This window comes from Lates calcarifer, linkage group LG1, assembly GCF_001640805.2.
Source record: "Lates calcarifer isolate ASB-BC8 linkage group LG1, TLL_Latcal_v3, whole genome shotgun sequence".
NCBI classification, from domain to species: domain Eukaryota; kingdom Metazoa; phylum Chordata; class Actinopteri; family Centropomidae; genus Lates; species Lates calcarifer.
In genome coordinates, this window is record NC_066833.1 from 2,260,454 (window position 1) to 2,275,613 (window position 15,160).

The 15,160-nt window shown below is 42.1% G+C and overlaps 1 protein-coding gene across 1 annotated transcript; it reads left to right on the forward strand.

Annotated features, from left to right (window-relative positions):
- Positions 1-1,207: 1,207 nt before the first annotated feature.
- Positions 1,208-10,005, forward strand: rubcnl (rubicon like autophagy enhancer). Its single transcript, XM_018697353.2, has 15 exons — positions 1,208-1,293; positions 2,706-2,971; positions 3,125-3,222; positions 3,484-3,592; positions 3,943-3,988; positions 4,096-4,201; positions 5,074-5,210; positions 5,299-5,363; positions 5,651-5,690; positions 5,784-5,861; positions 6,397-6,517; positions 6,838-6,899; positions 8,130-8,286; positions 9,288-9,378; positions 9,669-10,005. Exons 2-15 carry the CDS (start codon positions 2,773-2,775, stop codon positions 9,848-9,850), a joined length of 1,491 nt encoding a protein of 496 aa, XP_018552869.1. The 5' UTR covers positions 1,208-1,293; positions 2,706-2,772; the 3' UTR covers positions 9,851-10,005.
- The last annotated feature ends 5,155 nt before the right edge of the window (positions 10,006-15,160 follow it).

Below are 15,160 nucleotides of genomic sequence, written 5' to 3' on the forward strand. Positions count from 1 at the left end.
GGGCATGTCTCCTCCCTCTGCACATCCAGATACATCAGCTGGTGTGTGGACTCAGTGGCTGAGTCGCCAACACCCGTCATTACTGCTCCGACAGCTACAGGTAAGATCCTCCACACTCTCTGAGTAAGCACCTGTGGAGATATTTAAATCTGCAGCCACACAGGAAACATCAGGCAGACTCGTGAAAACCACGACAAAACACACAGCTCCTGTTTCTTCTGTTTAATTCTCAGGCCATTTGTTACATTATTAGTATAAAGTCCACATCGACTACACTGCATGACATGGCTGCATCATATTCCTTACATGACTTTACCATCATCACGTCTGTTGTTGGTATTGTGAGGTAAATAATGCAGACACCTTTCAGTTCTTCATTTCATTTACTTAAATAGTTCCTCACAGTTTTTTTTTTTCAGTAATCAGTAAAGTATATCTTATATTTTTATCTGACACCGGCCTGTATTAGTAATCTTTCCTGCATGTACTGTTCAGACTCATCACTCCTCCATGTTTACCTGTTATCTTACATACAACAGTCATGTCACACTCAGCACTGCTGCTTTTCATTCACTAATCAATCCTGTAACTTCCATGTTGTCACTTTTCTTGCACTGTGTAACTACTTGGCCCTGATGGTTCACATTAAAAGCCTTCTAGCCCCACAGTCCTGGCAGGCCTTTCATTTGAAAAGTGTTGTTCATCATTTGTTTGCATGCCAACCTTTCTCTCCATGTCTCCTGACGTATTTCTGGTTCAAACATCAGCTCAGCTTTCAAATGGTCTCTCATCCATTTGAAATATGTATTGATAAAGTTAACCTTGTCCTCCTCTGTCTCCCTGTGACCCTCTCCAGGAGAACTTTCTCACCCAAACCATCAGTCGCCTGGCTCAGGATCAGTCCCACTCCTCCTTCTGTCACCACCAGAAAGCAGCAGAGGAGAAACAACACTGTCCCATCAACCTCCACAGCCAGCACCACAGAGGACACATCACAAGACCTCTGCACATTCCCATCCGTCCCGCTGCAGCCCTCGCTCCAGCTCTGCTTTGTACAACATAGACAAAGCCACCAATAGTCACAGTGATGTGAGTGAGGATGATGATAGTGAGGAAGGCAGAAAGGGGAACTCAAGACCCCCTGAGACTGAAAGTAGGAGTGAGGAGGACCGGTCTCTTCTGCATCCAGAGGCTGAGAGGTTTCCTCCTCCCCAGGAGCAGCCCGGTCATTTCCAGACGCCACAGGCCCATCTCCTGGCATGGAGGGGAAACAGACACAACGAATCCACCAAGGTAACCATGGGCTCAAACACTTAAAAACACTCGCTATCAGGGGTTTTTACCGTTCAGCTAACATCAGGTCGGTGCACTGCTGCAGGGAGTCTGCACCAAAGCTTCTTTCACTGGGAAACTTGACAGCAGATATATGTTTTTGCACTCTCTCTGGATTTCACAACACAAAGTCAAGAAGAAAAGAGTAAAGTGACAGTAAAGTAACCCACAGTAACCACGTGTTGATCTTATACGGAGCTGAGACAGAAAAACAAGGCAGTGCCTGTGAAGACTGGTGCAGTCTGCTGCTGGTGATGCTTTGATATGACCACCGGATGGCGCCACAGTAAGGGATATTTAACTCCTGAATGTAGTGGCTTTAACACGGACACAGCTCGATTGGCTCTTAAAATTGGATCATTGGACAGGTTGTGGCTGCCTGACTTCCTCTCCAACCAGAGTTTACTGGACCTGACTTTGATGGTTGATGGTTAATGTCCTGACAGCTGTGTGTGGCAGCCTACAGACTCATGAGGAAATGAAACATAAAGTGAAGAGGCTTACATACTTAACACACAGTGAGCAGTTATTAAATCTGCACATTGTTACCGTCAGCCCAGACTATAACAACTTCTTTCACAGTTTTTTGATAAGCACCAGTTCAGTCTGACAAAGAAGAATAATCAGACGGAGGAGTGAACACAACAGATTCATCTCTCTCTAGTTCTGACCTGTAATCTCCTCAGCGTAACGTGCACGTTGTTCTTTACTTATATGTTTCCCTTACAGTCGACAGCCAGTGGTAATAAATGAATAAAACACACCAATCAATACAAAAAACTATGCAAGTACATAGGTTAATGTCACGGACCGAAACCAGCACAGAGAGCAGTGAGTGGAGGACAAATGGAATAAAAGATGTCAGTGTGTGTGGAGGCTGCTGAGTCAAGATGACCTGAGTTTACTTCACAGACCATTTACATTTACAGTGACTAAGTTTCTCCCAGCAAGTGTTTTACTTTGACATGGGGATTACCAAACCAACAGATCACAGTAAATGTTTGCACTTAGTGACATTATTTACAGCACACCTACTTCAACTTTCTCTGACAGAGATCACACTTCCCTCTTACACGTTTTTTTTCTGTATACAGTACGTCAGTGCTTTCAGTGTTTCAACATTTCACACGTAAACATTTAACATTTGCAGTCTTTGTTTCAGTCTTAAAATCAAGCGAGCACACTTAGATTCTCAGAAAATGTTGTCTAAGATGTCATCTCGTTTTCTTACTTGTTTATTTTAATGTCTCATTAACCTGAACTTGTCTTTCTCTTAAGTCTGTGAGAAATGATTTTTTGGCCACATTAGGGCACTTTCACATTACACACTGTTTTCACATTGTCATTTGATAAACAGCATTTCCTCTCTACAGCTTGGACTCATCTCCTGCTGCTGGTTCACTGTCTCTGCATCAGCATGGACGCCCGACAGGAGGCAGTATGGAGGACCTGGGATCCAAACCCAGTTCCGGTCACCGCTCGTCCCCTCGCCAGGAGGAGAAGAAGCAGCGCTGCATCTCAGTCTCATCAAATCTGAACAATTTTCTTATCTCTCTGTTCCACCTGCCCTTCAGTGGACAGCAGGGTGACGAGCACAGAGGGCAGCGGCGAACCAGCTGTGATGCCCCTCGCACACCAGGTACAACAGGATTAAATATTACAGGTGTATCTGTAAAAGTAGATCAGCAGCATCAGAACCCTGTCACCAGGTCATTTGATTCACTGTTGATGTTGCTGTTGCTGAGAGCTGTATTCTTTATGTGTGTATGTGCATGTGTGTGTGTATTGTCAGGCCTCTCTACCTCAGCCAAACACAGTAAACAGAGGAGTTGCAGCGGTATCCCAGAATCCTCTGCAGACATCTTCAAGACCAGCTGTGAGCTGGAAAAGGTGTGTTACCAAGTTTTAGTGCAGTTACAGTTTTTACCTATACCTGTAGTTTTTTGTATGTTATTGATGTAAAAAGTGAAAAATGCACCTGGTAACTATAAAAATATAAAAACAGCTGTCTCACTTTTTAACACAACAAATAAATATTTGGAAACAGTAAAGATCAGACGTGGATCAGAGGATGGAGGCAGTTTTACCTCTTGGTCTCTGCTGATGATAATAATGAGGACAAGCGGTCTGTATGAATGACTGTGTGTGCAGGAAAACGCTCATTTCATCGTGGTGGACATGGTGCTGGAGGTGCTGGAGGGTGTAAAGTGGACTCTGAGCTGCGACCCACGGACCTCAACCCAACACACAGCTACAATATGTGCACACACAGACACACAAACTCTGCAGAGGACTGTCTCACACGTGAACACAAACAGAGATGTGAAACACACAGACTCACACAGAGCTGCAGCAGCAGACAGAGCAGACATTCAGAGAAGATGTCACACAGAAACACACACTCTTCTAATGTGCACACAAACCGACACACTGAGGATAAAGAGGAGGAGGAGGACACAGGCAACGATGAGGCTGAGCATCAACCTAAGACCTTGTCTGTCCTCTCCACCGACAGTGGGATTTGAAGGTAAAATGATTTGTGTGAATAAAGTAGTGGTAGAGGCCCACCCAGTATTTTATGCACAAAGTGACTGTGTGTTTTAATTTCAGACTGTGGAGTAGACACTACACTGACACCAAAAGATTCTCTCAGAAAGTAAGAAAAACAAACTGAAACGCCCACCCAGCCTGCCATCTCTGAAACCTGCACGTTTGTTCTGATTCTGTGATTTCTGAGTCATTGTGCCGTGTCCTTCAACGCAGCGCAGAGTGGCTGGCCCAGCAGCTGGTGCTGGAGTTCAGGAGGAGCTGGCTTCCTTCCCGTGAGCCTCGGCGTGGACGGCAGAGCCTCCGTAGCTCACTTCAGGAGGTGAGAACACAGCAGCTGTTGATAACTGTTTGAATCTGCGGCGTGGGAGACGACACAGGGACAATATTTACAAAATGGCTGATGGCTGATAGTGATTTTACTGGTCACGGGTGGTGGAGACTCCTCCAATGATGTCTCTCTGATGGAGGCCATGGATACTGTACGTCAGTAGCTTGTATCACCTCAGGTGGTATGATGTCTGGACCATAGTGCTGCCGCTGACCACTGGGGCAGAACTGGCATCTTCATCTTTCTTCAAGAAACATGATGTAACTATTTAACCTGAAAATCTCAGCTTCAGGATCACTGTGATGGTTCAGTGTGAGAGGGAGAGTGTCTCTGTCGTTCCCTCTCTGCTCCCTGAACACCTGCTGTTGCTCTGTGTACCTGAGCAGGTTCCATCTCCCTCTGACTGAGTGAGAGTCAGCAGCTCAAACTGCTGGAATCAGACCCAGAGAGTTCAGACTGATGCTGAACTGTAGATCAGTTAAAGAGACTTAGAGTCATTAAAACCAGAGTTCATCTCTGAGATCCAGGAAACTGACGCAGAGACCAAGAGTCAGAGACAGAGTTTGGAGTTTGTTACAGCCACAACACTTCCTGCTCCAGAAGGAGAAGGGCATCATGGGTAATTGATTCAGTTCAGTGAGTGGGACTACACTGTCAGAGTGTGATAGATAGAGTGTATTCCAAACATTCATGGTCCCCAGAGACTGAATCTCACCGACTTTCTCTCTGACTTTTCATCTGGAGCCACCAACAGGTCAAACTCTGCCTTCTGGCTTCCCCTCGCCTGCTGTACCTGACCATGAGACACAGCCTTGAACTGTACAGGTCCATAACCTCTCCCCTCTTGTCTCTGTGGTCATAAGCTGCCAGGTACTGGGAGAGTGGCGGTGAGTGGCGACAGCCTGACAGAGGAGATCAGACTGAGGACCAGGATGAGAGGATCCCTGAACTGGGCTCCTCCTCGCTTCCAGATCATCTTCACAGTTCAGCCAACGCTCAGGTCTCCATCACATCCCACCACACTCAAACACTAATAAAGATTGAAAGCAGCAGAGGGTTCATGTGTGTGTTTCTGTTTCCTCCTCCAGACGCAGTGAAGTCGTGGGCTTACAGCACTTCCTGTGTGCAGGCTGTGGGACTGAGGTGGAGCCCAGTGAGTACTGGTTTGTGAAGATAACACTGACAATCAAACGTTTTTCACTTGTATGGGATTAGTGATTAGTTGTTAGTTAGTTTTAATCCCCAGTTTAATCCACTGTCGTGTCCACAGAAGGCCGAGCCAGGCAGCTAGAATACAATACGACAACCAATTTAAACATCACATTGTCTCACAGAGTTTGTGAAATTAAAAGGCCGTGGACACGAAGCGGCCTCAGACTGTCCTTCATGTATTCACTCAGTAACATCAGAGCTGATTAAAAACTCTCTGTCTGTCACCAGGGTACATCAAGAAACTGCGCTATTGTGAATACCTGGGCAGGTGCATACAATCATTTGCTGATAAACTACATATTAAGCTCCATATTAAAATAAATAGACCTGCTTTGTTGGTTAACTGTGATGGGTCTTGCAGGTATTTCTGTGACTGCTGCCACAGCGGCTCTGAGGCTGTGATCCCTGGTCGAGTTCTGTCCTGCTGGGACTTTGGCAGGTAACAAAAACTCAAACTTCAACTCCCTCTAGGATTAATGCAACTGCTAATAGGTCTATTACCAATACTATTATTAACAATATCTGTCACCGATGGTAAACATTAATACAGCTGCTACTGAGACCGGTCAGCGTATTGTCATGACAACTCAATCAACAGTAAAAATCCTCTGGTTCCTGCTTCTGACGTGAATGTTTTGTGGTTTCCTTTGTTCTCTACAACTATAAAACCAACACATCGATTTTAGACTGTTGGTTATGATTTGAAGATGTCACCTTGAGCTCAGGGAAACTAAAACGATCAAACATTTATCGATCAAACATTTGATCGATCGGGGGGGGGGGGTCAGGTTGAAAAAAACAACCTGACCCCCCCCATCCCGAAAAAAAACAAAAACAAAACAAAACAACAACAACAACAAAAAGTCAAAACCAACAAAAACAACAGCGGCTTGCTGCATTATTATTTATTCAATAAATTCCCAAACAGCTGGACAGGAGCATAAAGACATGTCACAGTAATATTTACATTGCAGGTATCCTGTGAGTGATTTCTCCAAACAGCTGCTGGACTCAGTTTGGCATCAGCCTCTGTTTGACCTGACCTGTGTTGGTAAGACGCTGTGCAGCAGAGTGAAAGAGCTGGACAAGTTCAGGGTGAGTCTGAGGTTACATTCTTCTTCTCATTGTCATTATCTTGGTCATCAACAGGATGAACAGAAGAGAGGTGATGTGTCGTGTACACGGTGTGATGGGACATCAAACTACTGCCTTATATTTGTTCATGAACTTTGTTTCAATCAAGCTTTTATTACTTATTTTTTAATTCAACCTCGTCCTTCATTTTCAAAACATGATAAAACTGCGTGTGATTATTTTCATCACTGATTAATCTGGGATCAACACAGACAACACATCAGCTGAGATTAGTTTTAAATGTATTTCACTGTTTTTTATTTTTGTTCTCTGTCCTTCAGGAGCTGCAGGAGCAGCTGCTGGTCATCAAGAAGCTGCTGAGAGCCTGCAGATTATCTGAGAGGTAGACAGAATGTTTACTTTACTCTGACTCCTTCATGAACACACACTATCATTATTATAATACTGAGACTATTTGTTTAAAATTGATAGAGTGGCTCAACTTTCATTAATCCAGCCACTGTGTGCAGGGTATTTGGCGCCATCCAGTGGCAGTATTAGAGAAGACACAGCAACTGACACAGTAGCTCTGAGCCAAATTTCTGCATACAGTGACTTTTAAGGATATAAACATTTATTAAAGCATGAATGATGAAAATGTGAGGTTTAAATATAAAGGTGGATCCACATCTTTTCCATGAGCTCCAGAGAAATGTAAGAATCTCCACATAAAGTTCTGTAGGTGCGATCTGCAGCTGCATTCACAAAAACGTTTAAATAGCTCAGAAATCTCAGCTGCATGATGTAAATATTTCAGTCACAGATCAAGTAAATGTATTTGCCACATGCACAGATACAAGCACATGCACGGTTCTTGGGCACAAAGACAGAAGTTAAGACAGAGGTTGGAAATACTTTAACTGTGAGCAGCCAGAGGAAAATAACACCAGAGAACAGGGAACAGCAGAGTTTGAACTCTGAGCTGAACCTGTGTCCCTTCCTACAGTAAACCTTCTCCATGTCCTGACTCTCCCCTTAACGCCTCCAGCTAGAGCTTTGTTATTCATGAACTGCTTTGTCTATAAGATATAAACAAAGTGTGGAAAATGTCCACAACAGTTTGCTACAGTCCAAGGTGATGTCCTCAAACATCTTGTGTTGTTGAGCCAACCCAAAGATACTCAGTTTATAAAGATGAATATGTTGCAGTTTTGGCCTGAAGCAATTATCTGATTAGCAAAACGGTTGGTGATAACCAATCAATTCTAATAACTAATCAACAGTACAAATGCATCCTTTTACATCAACCTGTGAGCACCTGTTCGCTCTAACAGGTAGAGCCAGGAGTGATTCTTTCCCCACGACCTTTAAATGTTCCCAGTATTTACAGTTTCCTAGTTTTTATTCACCATATGTCAGTATCCAGTTTATCCTTTAAGAGCTAGCTGCTTCCTCTTGTTCTTCTAATTCTTTAAGAAGTGTAATTACTGGAGCTGTGTAAGGTTGTTTCCTGTGACATGTTTTTCAGTGTCCTACTGTGTTTTGTGTGTGTTGAACCGTTGTGGCAGGGAGGTTTGGAGAGGATTCAGTTAAAGCTGTTTTAATGTGACTGTGTCCTGTGTTTGTGTCTCAGGGTGATGAGTGAGTTTGAGCAACTTCCTGCTCACCTGATCTCTGAGCAGCCACATGTCTTCTCCATGGACGACCTGCTGAGGGTGAAGAAGGGTCAGCTTGTGGCGCAGGCCAAGGCGCTGCAGCACTCTGCCATCAGTCACATTGAAAACTGTGAGGTCAGTCTGCAGGATGGCTTGTTATTACTTTAATCTGGAGAACACACAGTTTATCTCTAATCCACAATATTATTGATGTTTCTTCATCTTCATGGTTTGAAATAGTGAACTTTTACTTGGACAGAGTCAAAGCTGCACAGGAATGGCTTAAAAGCAACAAAGCTCATTTAATGGAGCGACAGAGGAACTTGAAAAACTGTTGACTCATGATCACTATGCAGCAAAAATGACAACATCCAGAAATGCAAAACTTTTCAAGACATGTCCACACAACAGGCTGACCTGGAAGGAGTGAATACGTCTAATTCTAAGATTCTTGTTTGCAGGTCTGTAATTGATTTAATCACCGTGTAGAGATCTGTTTTCACGCTGACACTAAAGGTCATGTTTCTGACTCACAGGGAGTTCTACACAAACATCCACATTTCTGCCAAAGTTATGAGCTATGTCCCATGAGATTTCTGCATTTCTGTTTTTGTCTTTGCTTTTCTCACTGATTTGAAGTGGGCTGGACTCAGTTAGAAAAAGGTGGTGTCATGTATTTTCCATGAACAAATCAGGATTTAGCCACGCCTGAATGAAAACCTGACGTCACAGTTGGTGGGTTGTTACCAGCGCTGTCAATCAAATCTAATCAGACCACGCCTACATGGCCCCAAAGTAACAGATGAGCTGAGTTTTTGACTGTTAAACTCTTTATTAATAATGATTCAGGACGTCCAAACTTCAACTTTATGTTATTTAATGTTAGAGAAACCACATTTCCTCATTTTCTGTTGATCAGAGTCAAAAAGTCACATTAAATCTACCTGTGTTCATAACAATAAAACATGAAAACTTCCAAGAGGGGGTGAAAACTTTACCAGCCAGGAAGTTACACTACCACTGTACAGAACTTTTTTATTAGCTTATGGTTATTCTTTAATTTGGTCAGATTTTTAGATAGAAACAAGAGACTTTATCACTGTGGAATGACACCTCTCCATCTGCCTTTCACACAGCTTTGTCTGGCCCGAGGTTTTATCTGCGAGTTCTGCAGAGAAAACGACATCATCTTTCCCTTTCAGAGAGACATATGTCGGCGGTGTCCGGGTGAGCTCAGACAAATGCTGATGACATGCAGGATGTAGGACTGGTACTGTAAAATGGGGGCAAGTAGGCAACAATGACATGAGATGAGAGTTGAGAGCAGGCTTAAACCCAATTCAGATGGGATGAATATTACAGTGGGAGGTGGGTAATAAAAGAGTCTTATAACATAGGCACAAAATAAACAGCAGCAGAAATTTCAGCTTAAAAGAGTTTCAAATTGTTTCATTCGTGTCTGTCTTCATAAAACACACAAATGCCATTCTGTGCTGACACTGCCTCTCTCTATACAGTGTGCAAGGCCTGCTTTCACAAGCACTGCTTTGTGGAAAAGAAGTGTCCAAAATGTGCACGGATCCAGTCACGGAAAAAAACACTCAGATGGATGTGTGACGTGCAACGACTGAACAGCTGCAGCTCAGTGTCTCGACGTTTAATGTATCCCAGTCAGTGGACTCATTTTGAATTTTCATGAAACAAAAATGAAAGCCCTTTAAAAATGTTACATTTAATGTTAATTCACATGCAGATAGTCATATGAGCAGATGTAGATGTTTACAGGTCTTTTATTACAGAGCTATGAATAATAAATTTCACTTTAATTGTAATAAACTGCAAGCCCAAGCCCAAGGAGTACCTGGAACTTTTGATTTCTGAAATGTCGTTCCTGTGGTGGAAAGAGCCTTGAGGTGATTTCTGACCATGACAAAACACGGACAGCAACACATACTGTATGTTACTGATAACTGGGTGAAATGAGTGCTTTTCACATTCATTCACTAATTAGACACAATGAAAACCTGAATTCACTTTATTTAATGTGCATGACTCAGTATATATCAGTACCAGACTCCACTGACAAAAACAGGGATTTAACTGAGCAGAACTCAGGAGCTGCTGGAACACCACTGCCTCCATCTGTGTGTGTGTGTCTGTGTTACTGTGTGGTACTTTTACTTCATGTAAAGTATCTGATTACTTCTTCCACCACTGAGAGTCACACAGTAACAACCTAATAGATAATGACAATCTGAGCCTGTCAGTGGCAAGAACAAGCACTTTAATGGATGTTATTTGGTGTGGAGAATTGCCTATTGGGTTGCATTGCAGCAGCTGTTCATGGTGATACCTTAAGGTTCAGGTCCAGGTTCAAAAATACCAAAGTTATCTCTTAATTTTACATGTTTTGTTAATGTTGTTATTTGACGACTACTCGACCAGATTCTGGTCACAAATGGGGCAAAGCATGTCCTAAAGTGAGGTACACAACAAGTGAAGCACCCAGTAAAGGCTATCGTATGTTAAAAAAGAGAAAACCTATAATGGTAAAAAGAAAAACTTCATGATAACAATAAAGTCAGAAGACAGTATTATCAAAGGAGACAAAGTTAATGTGAGTGATGCAACAGACGTAATGAGCAGAACTGAAACCTGATGCAACACTCATCTCTCCATAGATCAGTGTTAGTTGGAGAAAATGACCATTTACTGTACATAATCTGTGAAATTTGCCTGTGTATTGTGGCCATCAGTAGACCCGTAACACACACACACACACAGTCCCCATGAGATTTAGTTGGCCTCTCTGTGAACAAAGCAGCCCATTAGCTGCGTCTAATAACAGAGAGCGGGACCTCTCCAGACAGGAAGTTTGTTCACACCTGTGTGGCTCCTGGTGTCAGATGATGACATCTCAACCTCTAAGGTTTCACTGCAATCAGAGGTGTGAAGAAAAACAAGCTTCAGCACAAACATGCGCTGCAACCACAACACGACATGTGATGTAATCATTGCTAAACAATTATGTGATAATACCAATGACACAGCATTGAATTTTTAATAGATGTACAGATATTTTTTAAAACAAATGGATCAAATAAGCATGTGTGATGTGAGAGGGGGTCGCTCAAATCAAAACCCCACAGAGGATTTTCACCTGAGTCTGCAGTTCCCCTCAGCTGTTTCTTTTTCTCATTCTTTGGATTTCTGGCCCACAATTTTGGTTCACTCTCACTCTCAGTCAAACTCTGAAAACCCAAACAGTTTGGTAGCATTTAGCAGCTAAAGAGCCAGATATGTGGGGAGAAAAACCTCAGGGTGAGCACTAAGGAGAGATCTGTCTTCCAGGATGGACAGACTTGCAATAGATCAATAGATGTGATGTGTGCAGAACAGACAAACATAATAAAATCAGTGTGGACAATCAGGACGGCAAAGGCTCGACAAAGAAATAGTTTGTCCGCAGTGAGAAGGATATGGACCTGGGAGGATGCTGAGAAGCTTCTAGATGCAACCAAACAGACAGGAGCTGAGCCACACAACCTCTCAGGACAAGTGGGGGTCAAGGTCATGCATTTCTGTGTGGGGTTTGCATGTTCTCCCTGTGCCTGCCAGGGTTTCCTGCAGGTACTCTGGCCTCCTCCCACAGTCCAAGACATGCAGGTTCATAAAAGGAACTGAACCTGCTCCCCTATCACTCTGATAAGAAGCAGATAAAAGGGAAAAACTCTTCCCAAATGAGTTCAGCTATCAGCAAGTACAAAGGTCAAATGGCCAGTTTTAGGCAACCAACTGTGATGGACCTAGGGGCCAATGTAGGAATGAGCAATCAAAATCTCCAGAGGGAAGAAAAACAAGTTCATTCTATACAACGAGATTCATCTCTGCATAAGTGAGGCCACATTCGGTTCTTCACTGGGAACTGATATCATATGGAATAACTGTCCAACCATTCAGTAACCCAAATCATTTGATTGAACAAATGTTTCCAGGTAGTTTGATGAAAGATGTTTTATTCATCTACTTCCATTAGTCTGTCTTATTCATCAATGACAGAATGGTTCTGTATCATCACATCGCTGTTACAAACTCTTTATTCTTTTGTCTGATCAATTGGTCACCTTTATTTTGTCAAAGATTTGTGAATGATTTGCTGACACATGATCCCTGTTTGTATTCACTGTTTCCTTCTCGACAGCACTATCAAGTTCCATATCTTGTCTTGTGTAATGTCTTAATTGATTATGTTAGAAGGTGAGTATGCGATTTGTGCACGGGAAGTCCAAATTAAATGATTTTGAAACTAGTAAGAAAATCATTTTTGGTTCTGACTGAGACAAAGAAAGAGGCTGAGTTACCACATCCTCAGACATGACATCATCCATCAGGGATAAAACTGTACGGTCCCTGAGTTTCTGGGCCTTTGGTTATGTTTTGCTATGAGTTTACAGCCGTTCACCATGCACTTTATCCCTGTTTGTGTTCTGTCACCATGAGTTCTTCTAAAAAGCTTTTCCCTTGTCTGTACACACAAGCCAAGCAACAACACATTAAGCCAGAGGAACAAAAGTGTCTGAGTATACTTGAATAATTAGTTTTTATTAATCCTGTGTTTTCAGCCTGAAGATTTTTTTGAAGACTTTTGTGCTGTTTAACCAACGCCAAGTTAGTGAAAATTCATTACAGTAATCAGTGCGCTTATTCTGTCATCAACCTGAATGAAAATAATGTGCACAAACAACCTGCTTAAAATAACTTTAACAAATGATCAGCATTTTAAAAAAGAGAATTCAGTTACTAAATTGCACAAATCCTTCATCACACAAATAGAATCACAGGGATGAGTCCTCATCCTGACCAGTGCCAGAGGGTGAAAGTCAGGACTAAACCACTTCACCTTGGTGGTGTAAGCCTGTGAATATTCTCATTCATCCAGGTCATAGTTATTTCAAGGAAATTTCAATCGAACACAACTGGACTTAGTTATTGTCTAGGAAGACGTTTCACCTCTCATCCAAGAGGCTTCATCAGTTCATGCTCACATCTGACCAGGCTGGGACTGCCACTTGGTGATGTATACACTGACTTGGTATTATTTTTAACAATTAAACACAACCCAGAAAAATGATATGCCTGTGAAACTATAGGCCTATATTCACAGTATAAAAGAATGACTTGTGGTTTATTTGGTAGCATTTCATTGACTTTACTAATTAGTTGGCTACTGTAGAAGTCCGCTATCTGATATCTGATAGGACTCTTGGTGTTCTTGTAGTTGTGTTTCTAATATGTTTCTGTCCATATTACGGTGTTTCTCTTGCAGGGGACAACTTGTTCAGCACCTCATCTGCATCTATTGTGGTCTACTTCTTCTATTTTAACTCCTGTCTAAACCCTGTGATCTATGCCTTGTTTTAGCCCTGGTTCAGGAAAGCTGTCAAACTGGTTGTCTCTCTGCAGATACTGCAGCCTGGCTCCTGTGAGGCCAACATACTGTAGAGAGGCTGTGGAGTGACAGAGATGAGAGCAGCTCTGTGTACAAAGAAATGATTATATTCATTGAGTTCACTGAGTATCATTAATTCAGTGAGAGAATTATGAAATGCATAAAGTGGAAATATGACTTCCTGACAAATTGTCTATGAACTAAAACACTAGTAAAGTTTATTTTGATATTTCTGTGTGTTGATCTGCTCATTGTCAGCTTCACAGTGCATATGGTTTAATCATGTTTTTTAGAATAAATGTACCCTCCCATCCCCACCCAAGGGAATATATACTTGCTTACAAGCTGTACATGACAAATGCCATGAGACCTTGTTATTTTAGGCACTCATCATGTTGCTGTATTCACTGTCTGTTTCACATAACCTGTTGCATCTTAAAGCATTAATTTCCAATATTTGAGTAATTCTAATTAACTATTTGGTATAGTTTGAACATGTTAATAAAATGTATCTCTTTGGACACTCACTGGCTGCTGCTGTATTTTTAGTTCTTGGTAGCTCTGAGGCTGTGGGTGTAGGAAGCACTGAAACTGTGTTTGAGACAATCGGCCTGCCCCCAGATTTTTTTTTAAACAGAGAAGATGTCATTTATTATATCCTGGTGCTGTTTAATTTTTTTATCTGGCTAAACTAGCATGGAACAAAGTGTGGGTGCCTTTTGGATTTCATTCAGAGCAAGAGGTTGGTCACATATTTGAAGATATTAAAAAGCTAAAAGTAAAGAAAGTGATTTGATGTGCCCCTGTATCCTCTACAATTATACATTCACCTCCCAATTATTTTTACTGAAGAAATTAAGAATCATCAGGCCTGTGTATGTATAGCTGTATAGAGTTATAAGAGTTGTGTTGTGACACAACACAAGCTCTCTTTTCACAGTTTGTTATCTTGAGTGACAGAAAACACCAGTCTACCTGGTTTATACATGAACCAGCAGCCAGGCCTTTATTTGTCAAAACTGGACGTCCCTGGAAGTTTTGAAAATTTTCTGGGAGTGCTCTAGAGCCATTCGTAAATTTTTTGCCAAGTCTGATTCGTGTGTAATGTTTTGTGAGTTTTCGAGCATGTTTAGGCCCTCAAAAAGGTGACTGTTGTACTACGGGAATAACAATAATCCAAGTAATTCCAGTAAGGCCTTCACACACTTCACACTCAAGCCCTAATAAAATGTCATCAAAGGAATGACATGCACACAAACCCAGCATCCACGACATAACGGACTAAAGAGTAGCAAGAATTAGAGGATAACTAACCTGTAGATTTGAAGCTTAGCATTTCTGATTATGCATCAATTCCACTGTGTCCCACTTTGAGTAAAAGCCTTCGGAAACATTGTAAGGACAAATATCACAACACAGAGTGAACGACAGAGCACTTAGGTTGTGTGTTACATTTGCTGCAGAGCAGACATGTAGACAAACAGTATTACATTTCTATTTCTGTTTTCTAAGGTACTGTAGCTTTAGTAAGTTTAGTGACAACAGGTCACAAAATACTGA

Excerpts from the sequence above, each read along its gene's own strand:
- rubcnl (XM_018697353.2), top strand. The coding sequence starts at position 2,773 with ATGGAGGACCTGGGATCCAAACCCAGTTCCGGTCACCGCTCGTCCCCT. Across the intron at positions 3,223-3,483 it reads CCAGCTGTGAGCTGGAAAAG|GAAAACGCTCATTTCATCGT; the intron begins GTGTGTTACCAA and ends CTGTGTGTGCAG. Across the intron at positions 5,862-6,396 it reads TCCTGCTGGGACTTTGGCAG|GTATCCTGTGAGTGATTTCT; the intron begins GTAACAAAAACT and ends TTTACATTGCAG.